General features: G+C 39.9%; 1 protein-coding gene across 1 annotated transcript; it reads right to left on the bottom strand.

The window, feature by feature from the left end:
* Positions 1–3,153: 3,153 nt before the first annotated feature.
* Positions 3,154–11,819, bottom strand: sox14 (SRY-box transcription factor 14). Its single transcript, XM_085151521.1, has one exon. It carries the CDS (start codon positions 9,036–9,038, stop codon positions 8,322–8,324), a length of 717 nt encoding a protein of 238 aa, XP_085007647.1. The 5' UTR covers positions 9,039–11,819; the 3' UTR covers positions 3,154–8,321.
* Positions 11,820–12,047: the final 228 nt, after the last annotated feature.

Genomic DNA, 12,047 nt, shown 5'->3' with positions numbered 1-12,047 from the left:
GTTTCAGTCAAGGAAAAATATTAGTCTGGACTATTCAAGCAGATTCCTGCAAAAAATTAACCACGATCTGTTTCCAAACACAACACAGTCCTGTTAAGTGGGGAACATGTTCCCTTTGAAACACCATGCACAAAACAAAATGTCCTGATGACCCATGTATGACATAAAATATATCATCGCCTGCATTATTCAAGTGAAAAGTACTTTTATTAACACCAACCCAGAATACAAAAAGATACCTCCATAGTGCAACACATGCCTGCCGGTACAGAAGCTCTTTAAGATGATTTTTGGCACAGATTTTTGTGACCTTTGCACATACATTTGGAGCCTATCTGAGCATCCTTTTTTCTCTTTTTTTGGCTTTCCCCAAAATCAGAATCAAGTCATAGGTAAACCGAGGTAAATGCCACAGGAATACTGACACAAAAACTCGTACGCCTTCAGTGGAAATCACACTCTTGTTCGAATGCTGGATTGAGGAGCTGCTTTTTTCGTAAAACATACAATGTATATAAGAGGAAAGCATTTAACCCTATTTGGTCATCTTTAGCAGATTATGTGACGGGCCTAAATGTCTGCGTGTGTTCAGATCAGCAGCTGACTGAAGCCTCTGAACCCCTTGATGGATTGAGAAGAAGAGAAGATGGTTAATCAGCTCCAAATGTCATATAAAAAAAACGTTTTCAGACGTTACATTTGCAGCGCACGCATGCTGAAAATTCTAATTGCCTGCAGACAAAGTAAATTTCCTGACTTCAAGCATCTCCGAGCTGTCAATGCGAAAGTGAGCAATTTAAGCCAATTTCAAATCCTTTGTTTAAAATATGTACCACAACTTTTAAAACAAGGCTATGTTGACTTTGGCAAAAATGTCAATAACATGATGCTAAATACAATTTTGTAAACTGTGTAGTATAAGGTTTAACAATCTGGCAACTGATCGGCTAATCTGCAAACTTCAAACATTACATCATCGTCACATGTTACAAGCCCGGCTTCTGGTGTGGCCAAGATATCTGGTTCAAAACAGATACATTATTAAAAGATAATAAAAAGATCAATTGTTGTCAGACGATAGCTGATAGTGTTTCATTTTATTGAACGGCATCTGGCTTTTGTTGGATGAACTACTTAACTAGATGTGATTATTCAAAAGATACTGGAGTGGACTACAACTGTAAATCAGAAAATTACCAGAAAGAAAAGTCTGGTTCTACACATTCATGTGCGCATCTGTTTATAAAGATTAGTGGTTTGACAGTGGGAACAGTGGAGAAGCGTGATAGCGCCACTGAAGTGACTCATTAATGCTAGCTCAGCGTCTGCAGCATCTGTTGTTTGTTAGCCTCAGTTTCTGGTCAGACCATGAACTCAACTTTTAATTTGATAGAAGACTTTCAGTTTGCACTGATCTGCTTTAGCTGCCACGTAGGACCTGCTGCTATCCTGGACCAGAATCATACATTAAAAGCTGTTTTCCAGTACTATCCTAATAATTTTTCAGTAGTATTTTACCCTTTTCTACACGTGCTGTCATTAGGATTTTCAATTGTTTTGAATTATTTCGTCAAACAACCAACTAAAACTTGGATTAAATAACTTTTTTTAATCGAGAAACGGAAGATAGACTAGTCAACTATCCCACATCCCTTCAAGAAATAGAGATTAATTTGAAGGTAATCATAAGTGTGAAAATTGCTGTTATCTTCTCACTATTCCTTTGACTGCTAACGGCCTGTCTGGCTCTGAAGTCATCCCGGTAATAAATATTCATACACCTTTCAGGGTCTTTGTTATGTTGACTACCTTCCATCAGTCTGATCTGCTGTGGCATGAGAAACAAATGGTGGAAATAAATTAAGGAAAAAAAATCTAAGTAAATATATAAATAATAAAGACAATGAGTGAACGAGGAGGGGAAATTTGGAACATCAAAGGCTCCTCTATCTTTGCAGCATGTAAACAGTGCGTGCCTTCAGTGAGTGGAAGAGCCCTTTTTAATGATTCCATGGAAGATTGCCACATCGACAAGCATTCCTGTAATAAATAAAATTAACAAACATTTCTGTAGGGTCTTTTCAGAGGGAAAGAGAGCCCAATGTTTTTTTTCAGATAAGTGGTCTATACATCCCCTGCTCCTTCCTGATTAGTCTAATCCAGTGAGAAGTGCGTGCAGGGTTTTGATTGAGTCAGCCGTCGAGGACCCCGAGGGGAACCCTCCTGATAAGTGCCTTTACCTTTCACCTCCAGAACCCCACGCACATCGTTTCGCCATACCCCACATCCCTCTAATCTCATTTGGCCCAGGAAGACATGCTCAGGCACAAGAAGCTACGATTAGCATCCTCTTTACCAAGGGATTCCATTGGCTCGGACTGCCAGTGCTGCCCTCGACCTGAGTCGCTGAAGGCACTAAAACAGCCAGGTAGCTCTGTGTGTGTGTGAGAGAGAGACAGAGTGTGTATGCATTTGCATCCACCCTTCACAACTTGATGTCAGAAGCTGACTTTCTTCTGTTTACTTGCTTTGCAGTCAGTGAGCAGCAATACTCTCCTTTATTTTGTGTCATGAATGAGGCAACAATCAGGCTGCACTAGAGACCAGCCAAAAATATATGTATCTATCAGGAGATTTACCCCATCTTTCCTTGCTTAAATGTGTTGTTTTTGTCTCTGCAATTCGGCTTGGTTGGAAAAAAATCTTTTGAGATACTTATGAACCCAGTAAATCCTCAGTGAGCTACACCCTGTGCAGTGAGACAAATACAGACCACTTCATGCTTTAAACTGTAATCAGCTGCCATACATGTACAGCAGCCATACATGTACAGCATCTATCTTGGCAAATGTGATTATATTCATCTTTCTATATTCAACACTAGTCACATTTCATTATAGCGGGAATTGTTCTCTGGTATGACGTATCATCCGGTGGTGTGGCATGTTTCCAAAAGGGTATTTTGTAAAGATTAGCTGAGGAGATTGTTTGGTTAAAGAAGTAACCTGTGATTAAAGAAAAGAGTCACATGAGCTCATAACAGTATAGAGGCCTCCACTGAACTGTGCACAGCTTACATGAATAGAAAAATAAATCCAATATAACACAACATACAATAATAACTGTTAAAAATGAAACAAATAAATGCAGTAATTTCACTGAAAAACGCAACTTTATTTATAAATAATGAAGGAATGAAGAATGCTCATTGGTCATATCAGAGTTTTTTTTTTTAATCAACTATGCTTCCATATATGTAACAAACTTACAACCTTTTCCTTCTAAAAAGACCTTCAAGATTCTTTAAAAATAAAAAACATAAAAATTATATTATATGGAAACTGAGTTTTACCAAGTATTTGCAGTTTTGCAAAAAGCAAAGGTTTATATCAAATATCAGAATATTTCAAAATTGTGTAATTTAAGTATAAGAAGTTAGCTTTAACACTCCAGACTCTGCATTTTGTAATTAATGTTATGTTTTTCTTATTGACATAAAGTTTTATGTGTGATGTCTGAAAAGTCATCTCAAATATTAAAAAGCTCACATGCATGACTGGAAAGTTTATATGGCATGAACATTCAGGACAAAGACAAGACAATGGCTTAAAAGTATCACAAGAAGCATACACACAATTGTGGAGGTGTGTGATGTCTCATTGTACATCACGACATCAGTGTATATGTAAGGTATCTGAGCATATGCATCGTCATCATCATAATATAATGATAACAAGGATGAATAACTAAAATAAAGCAGGTCACATGGCTCTGAAACAACAGCTCGTCTCAGCTAAACAGTCTATAAATCATGCAGATAAATAAAGAGAGAAAAAGAAGAAAATCAGAGAAACAAAATAAAGGACAGAAAAACGTTTGATGTAGAAATGAACCTGAAACAGTGGATTGCAACCATTAAATCTGAGAGGTTACAAGGTAGGAAAGAGGAAAATGTAAATCCAGGCAGACAAAATTAGTATTATTTTTTTCTGATCTGAGATCTTTATCTGATCTGAGATCATGACTTTTACCTCATTGTGTGTCTCAATCATTGACATATGCAGCATGTAACGGTGGTCAAATGTGATAACTTTTAATAAGTCAGATTAAAAGATTTATACACTGGCATGAATTGGATTTTTTTTAATGCTCTCATTTGGTGGCAAAAGTGTGCAATCCATGTCTGGGGGCATCTTTGAGTTGAGGAGTTTAAATTATGATTTGGTTTAATATGTGGAAAAAACTATTGAGCAGTATTCAAATAAATACAGGAAATATTTTTGCACACAAATCATTTTAACGTAAAATATGCACTAAATTTATTTCATTCGTTTATTTTTACTTCATTCATTTAAAAATAATTAAAAATATTAAAAAAAATAAGAGAGGCAAAAATGAAGTTGTGGCTTTTGAGGGTTACAGATGTTACAGAAATTACGGGACGTACAAAATAAAAATGAAAACTATCCGAAAATGAAGGGTTAACTGAGCGCAGAATAAACTTTCGCGCAAACTGTCCGCTGCACAGACTGAACCTGATGGATGCAGTTCGCTTCTGTGGGTGAAGCATAGCGTCCGTATCCCAGCAATCTGTATCCGATCATCTCCAGAAAACTGACCGCACAGGCCCACGTGCACGTGTGCTCGCCTGCATGTGTATATGTAAACAATAACGCAAAAGAAGAAGAAGAAGAAAGCTCGCGCTGCCTCTCCATCAGTCGGGGGGAATAAAGTCTTGGTGTAAATCACTTTTCCGACTGGTGCAGCGCATTAAACAGCCGTGCCATGATTCCTTTTCTCTCAGCTCAGCCGCCCCCCTCCCATTTTTTTCTTTATCAGCTCGTTCACCATTTCATTTCTTTCAAATGAGAATTCAGGGACCTCCAAATTCAAGCCCCCGCGTCTTCAAACAACAAAACTGTACGGTTTTACTTTTTCTCCCGTCAAAATGGTATCCCAGATTCAATTTTAGATAGACCAGGATTTAGCCAGTGATGACTTCTTCCTTTTTTATTTTTTTAGACAATATTTAATATGCTGAAATGAGATCAGCTTTTACACAGACACACACACTCACTCACAAAAATGCATTTTTTTTTTTTTATAAAATGTGAAATCTCGCGTTGAAATAAAAATGAATTCAGCTGTGATAAGCCGATCTGTGTCTTGGCATATTTTCCCCTTCTTCTATCATCATCATCATCACCATCAAAGAAGCAACAACAATGACACTACCATCATCATCTTCATCATCATAATCTTCGACCTCTGTTTTAGAAAATTAGCACGCCTAAATACAAAACCACATTTTCAAAGCCACTTATCAAAGTCCATTTCCTGCTGATGATTTCAGGGTGACATTAAAACACAATAATGTAAATGACCCATGACTTTTAATTAAAAATGTCCACCTCCTCACCTCCTCATCCAATTATTGTTTCGTCTGTTTTACTTCTTTTTTTTATATACTTTATGTTGCTGAGAGAAATAAAATAATAATGAAAAGAAGTCAAAGCGCCTGCTTTACTCGGTGTTTCCCCTCCTCATTGACTTTTATCACCAAATGAAGCATATAAATGACCTGAAAGCGCTGGCTGTCGCGTTAAATTAAATAAAATAAAGAACAATTATCCTCTCCTTTTTCCTCTGATCTCGCGCTGAAAAGGAGTCCTGGAGAGATAAGGCAGATTGAATTCTCTCTGTTGTGCTCCAATAAAAACGTCAAGGGGGGAAGAGAGATTTAAACACATACACACACACACACACACACACACACACACACACCCTTTCCCTCTATAATTCCAAATCATAATTTCCCTCCCATTATACCTCTCACATGCCGTTTATCGTTATTTATTTCAGGGCGTTGTAACCGCACTCAATTTCCGTGACTAAGTTGGATAATTACAGGTAGTGAGTGAATCCTGTGATGTAAAACTTAAAAATAAAAGAGACTGCAAACAATACTGTCTTAAATATATTTTTAAAAAATGAATATATATATATATATATACACATACATACAGACGGGCCTTTATCCAAGTCCGCAGCTACTCCTGAAAGTAATTATAATTGTCTCATTTCAAAGTTGAATTAGAGCGCTTTAGGGTTTTGATGTAAAACTTCACATTCGGTTCAATGAAGTATCACCCTAATTTACAGCTCCAGATAAGAAGCAAGTCTGTCATAAAAATCTGCCCCCCTCTCCTCCTTTCCCCTGCCCTCCCTCCTCTTCCTCCCCAGGATGGAATTGCACCTTGGGCAATAGTGCAGAATGGTAACTTCTCTCCACATATGTTCCTGGCAGATAAGTAAACAATTTGGATGTGGAATGATTTTTTTAATTATTACTACAGTATTAATATGGGCAAGCGACACACACTCACACACGTGCGCGCGCGCGCGGTACGCAAATCCATCAGTCTCCATTAAGAAGAATAGAAGAAGAAACAGACCCCCTCGCACCCCGCGCTGGGTCTAAGTTTTCTTTCTTTCCTGCTTGTTTTTTTGGGGGTGAGTTGTAAAGCTGTGCTCACTCTCTGCTGTCTTAATGAGAGCCGGGGCCTTTTTCATTCACAGGTCGCTGCAGGTTTAAACACGTGCAGATGACTCGGCGCTGATAGAGGTTTTAACGAAGTTTTTGGCTGCAGCAGAAATCGCACACGCAGAGATTTTTTAAACCGCATCACAGTCGAGTGGTAGGCTGCTGTACAACTAACCAAAAAGTCGCAGATTGGGTGGGAAAAAATGGAGCGAGAGAGAGAGGGGGGGGAAAAAAAATCAGTATTCTCCATTAGTTAAACCTATAATTAAGCAGCTTCTTGAAGTGATTAAGCAGTCAGACGAGTCGGACGGGCGGAATCCCTCCAGGGAGGCCTCTCCTGAACTGTCAAACATCAAAAACCGGTTCATCCCGGTGTCACAAACACACCTTCATCATGCTGCACCGCCGAACATGCCTGAACCCTGCTTCTGCAACACGCACCAGAGCAATCATCATAATAAAAAAATAAAAAAAAAGAAGAAAGAAAGAAAGAAAGAAAGAAAGAAAGAAAGAAAGAAAGAAAGAAAGAAAGAAAAAGAAGCAGTTAAGGAATAAAGCTTTGTGGAATGATCAAAGGGCCGGAAACTGACAGCTTTAACTACCGCACACGGGAGAGGGAATCGATGAGGGAAAAGAGGATTGATTTGATGCTATTGTTCTAATGTGCAGACTATCAACAGTATTGATTAGCTCGGGTGTATTTTTTTAATCTTTAAAAAGATTAAAGTATTTTCATAATTTATAACTTCAATTTTGTATATTTATTTTAATTTAAATTTTAAAATAATTATTAGTTTGTGATCATTAAACCTTTTATATCTATTTAATCGAACTTTTATTTTGGCGGTTTAAACGCCCCCCGCAGCACGTGCACATTATAACGCTATCTCTGTGGTCTCAATAACCTACAAATACAGGAAATTGATCTGGTTGAAGACAGATTGTCTTTATTGAAAATGTCTTTGCTCGGCACTTGAACAAAGAGCAGGAGGTATCAACCTTCTAGATACATTATCCTTTCCATAACATGACAGGTTTTAAATTACCATCTTAGATAGAAAATACACATAGAACTCCTTGAATTCAAATAGAAGTTATCCTTAAAAAACAAAAAACAAACTAAAATGACGCGTGTGACTATATTAGCACTGAACCACAGGTAAAAATGCAAAATGAAACATCTGGATGTAAATGATTTTTTTTCCTCATTTGTGTCTTCTTAAATAGACCGTATAGTTTTATGTGCCAGTTTTCTTTTTTCTTTCCTCTTTTTTTGTGATAAATATAACAATATAACCCGTATGTAATCCAGCCTACATGTCCCGATTTTGACCCTATGTCCAGAACATCGTCATAAAATTGCCAAAATGTGGACTCCTTAGGCTGATACAGGAAATATGAACGCTAATTGTGCAAGCCAATTTTTCAAAATAAAAGTGAAGCCTATCAATAATCAACACAAATCAGCATATCAGCACTGAAATGTACACAATAAATAAAGTTAAAGGCCTCCTTTTCTGGTTGCCATAAACGTTATAACATTTACATTTCTTACAGTTCACAGGGCTCCGTCCTTTACACCAAACTCCAGCTCCTTTGCTCAGGCAGGAACTTGGTGGATTTCTGCAAAAGTTTGTTTTTTCCTCTTTTTTGTGCCATAACAAGTCCAAGGCAGTTAACACTGTTCATGCCTTTTTAATAGGGCGCGCTGTCCATAATATATTTACATGCATTTCAGTATTCAAGTGAATTAAAAAGAGCAAATGAGTCTTGAGGGTTACATGGCAGTGGCATGTGCGGATGAATATGGGTCTATCCCAGTCTTGGTCATACCTGGAAAAAGTATGTAGGCCACCGGGGGCTGTAAACTTGACGCTGACCAGGCTGTGCAGTTACACGGGACGACATAGCCCGGGTTTGTGGGCGACGGGTGGGTGTGGGTGTGCTGACTGGGGCACCCAAGGGTGCCGAACGCGCCGTTTTGGTATCCCAGTGAGGATGCGTACGGCAAAGTGCTGGTGCTCAATGTGTGGGGCATCTCGGTCATCTTCTGGATGGCGCTGGAGCTGAACTGACTCGGGTCGAGGAAGGAGTATGGGGCGGATGTCGGCGGCAGAAACGCTCTGGCTTTCTCTGAAGAGCCCAAAAGAGAGTCCGCGGCCGACACGGGAAGTCCCTTCAAGTGATCGGTGTCCCCGAGGTAAGGCAGCGGAAAAACGTACCGGTCCTTCTTGAGCAGGTTTTTGGGTTTGCGCCTGGGTCTGTACTTGTAGTCGGGGTGCTCCTTCATGTGCTGAGCCCGCAGCCTCTTGGCCTCATCGATGTAAGGTCTCTTCTCAGACTCTGACAGCAGCTTCCACTCAGCGCCCAGTCTTTTGCTGATCTCAGAGTTGTGCATTTTGGGATTATCCTGTGCCATTTTCCTCCTCTGGCCCCGGGACCAAACCATGAACGCGTTCATGGGTCTCTTGATATGATCAGCAGGCTTTGACATCTTAAGACTATACTTTTATCCCCAATTTTAATGACGAGGAAAAGTTCTGATCGGAAAGAAGGCAAACTATTCACCTGTCTAGATGCCCGATACCAGTCATGCCCCGCCTGGGATCTTCAGATTCTGGAAAACAAAAGCAAAAGAAAAGAAAAGAAAAATCCAGCGCCCGGTGCGTTTTCCCCGAGTTTAAACACTGGTGCGCCTTCGTTTAAGTCCAGTAACAACTCTGTCAGACCTGCGCCAGGCAATACGGGAAAAAACACATGCGAGACGCACACACGTAAAAAAAAAATCCACAAAGGTGAAAGCGATGTTCCGCAGTCAGTTTGCTGGAGTCGTAAAAGTATTAGGTGTTTTTTTTCTGCCACACACGCGCGCGCTCTCTCTCTCTGAGGTTTGTCGTCAAGCACCTGGCTTGGAAATGAGCGGAAGAGCGTGAATACGAGCCAAAAGCGGTGAAGTTCAAAGGCTGGGCTGGTTTGGTTTCTGCACGCAATCTGACATAATCTGCAGGGCGTTCACTCACCAACCTGAGCGCCCAATCAGCACGGAGAGCGGCTATTATAATACCTTCACGAAAAAATATGTACATTACAACATAAACAAAGAGCGGGAGGTAGTAGTAGAAAAAAAGAAGAAGAAAAATAAGGAAAGGGGTGTATGTGTGTGGTGTGTGTAGAGGGGGGTAATACCCAGGATCCCTTCCCGATTCCATTTAATGTAATGAATCGCAACAAACATGGACCTTCAACCTCTTTTCCAGTTAAAACCTGACTTCAATCCAGAGAGGTGACTATACCGTGCAACCAATTTACTGTACAGCTTTACGCACAGACGCCGGGGAGCACTCTGGACGTAAAGCCCCCCAAAAATGCACACGTATATGTGGGCCTTTAATACAGCGGAACCCGGTTTTATTCGCATTTTCACATAATAAAAATAAATAAATAACATTAAAAATAGTAATTATAATAATAAAAGCACGACAGTTCATTTGCAACCGAGAGGTCTTCCACTCTTGCTCAATGACACTTCAGCCGGTTTTAACCTCTGTTATCCCGCTGCCAGTGGGGTAGCTGGGGGTGTGGACGGGGTCACAAAAACCTTTTACAATTCCATTTTTTGTTAGCATTCCCTTAAACCACCTAACTCCCACGAGCAAGCACATATGATAATACACGCGGGCGCGCACACGGTTTGGGCCCACGCGTGCCAATGTGTAAAACTAAAACTAGGCATCGGCAGAATTACAAACAGCGAGGAAATATTACATATAGCAATAACTACAGACGTTAAGAGGAGCCGTCATTGTGCGTCTGTAATTGCTGCATTAGTTCACATCGATTTGACAGATTGTTCTTTTTAAAGAGGCGCAGAGTGATCGTTTTAAAATGCAAATGTCAACCAGGACCACTGCCTAATAGCCCTCGGGCTAATGTGCTTGATATATGATACTTTCAGCTGTGATTATTAAACGAAAGGCAGACGGATGATTCCCCCCCCCCCCCCTACACACACCGTCAAAATGCTGTAAGTGGAGATACAACCCCAGTTAGTTACACTGCTAAGCAGATTTATTTAAGGTTGTCTTTGGCCTCCATCTCTCTCTCTCTCTCTCTCTCTCTCTCATCCTCTCTCTGTACATGTGTGTATTTTGCGGGCTGCGTATTATCATCTCATCTTCCTCTCTTCTTTGTGTGGCTTAATGTAAACAGATACTCTAAAGATGGTTTTCGGTTCTTTAACATATCATCACATCGCACTCACACGCGTGTTTCTAAATGACCCGTCTAAAAACCCGCAGATTTTTGCACACGTCCGCGGGATATACATTGACTATCGTGACCCAAACCTCGTTTTATTTCGAGACCCAAAATAAAGCAAAGCATAGTTCGCTTTTCTGTCTGATATTCCCACATTTCATCCCCATCTCTGTCTCTTTTTCACGCTCTCTCTACGCTCCCTGTCTCCTCGCACACGCATGCGTCAATCGGCAGCTTGGAACAAGAAGATTTCCATCACATCTGTCTTTACAAAAAAAACAACAACAACAACAACTTGAAAATATCGTCTAAAATATGATCGTTTTGGGAGAAAGATCCTCCTCACCCCGACCCAGAGAACAATCAGTTGAGAACGTCTCCGACTTTTTTTTTTCTTCCCCCTCCCAGTACATCCGCGATGGCAGGATGGCAGGAAAAAAGGGGGGAAAGAGGGAGAAAAAAGAGAAAGAAACAGCTCCTACACAATCCTCCCAATCGGCAGGCTATATGACGCTCATCTGCAACCGCGAGGTAGTATGCCGCATGTTTGCACTGTATATTTCGGCTTGCATTGAAGTTTTAAATTGTGCTATGCTATCTATCGCAGAACAGCGCATGCAATTTAACATGTAGGCTGCTGCTGCTGCTGCTGCATGCCCACACCGGCTTCATTTTATGATCAATGAATTAGATAAGAGGAAATTATTTTAGGGGCTGAGCCTCCTATACTCACGAGGGAGAAGTCGGCTATGTTTCTTATTCAAAAACTGATTGTCTAATAAATGCACGCCTGAAAGTTCCCTCGACAATTTACCGGGATAATGAGAAATGCAATAGGGTTTGATTCGTCAAGGACTCAGATGATGATTATTATTTCCATCTTTAGTTTTATTACATGCAGCCGCGGTATATTTTTGCTCTGAGATAATAATAAAAAAATGCAATAAAGAAATTTGGGGGTTTGGGTTTTACACCTGAATGTAAAAAGATGTCCAAACCTAAGTTATTTGGAAATGCCAAAAGATCTGATAACAACATATAAACAGAATTTTAAAAAGTGAAAAAAAATGCCTGTAACGGAATATATTTGGCTTAGAAATGACTCCCAAAATGAAACACACTATCAGTATTGTACACTGAAAATCAGCCTACTGGGAAGTTTAATGTTGGCTTTTATGGAAATAGAACAAAATTTAAATTTTGAGTCTAATAAATTTAAATCACACCCAAACATAGACGAGCGCGT

Source organism: Neolamprologus multifasciatus, chromosome 23 (assembly GCF_963576455.1).
Source record: "Neolamprologus multifasciatus chromosome 23, fNeoMul1.2, whole genome shotgun sequence".
Lineage (NCBI taxonomy): Eukaryota > Metazoa > Chordata > Actinopteri > Cichliformes > Cichlidae > Neolamprologus > Neolamprologus multifasciatus.
This window is presented reverse-complemented; position numbering and strand designations above follow the sequence as displayed.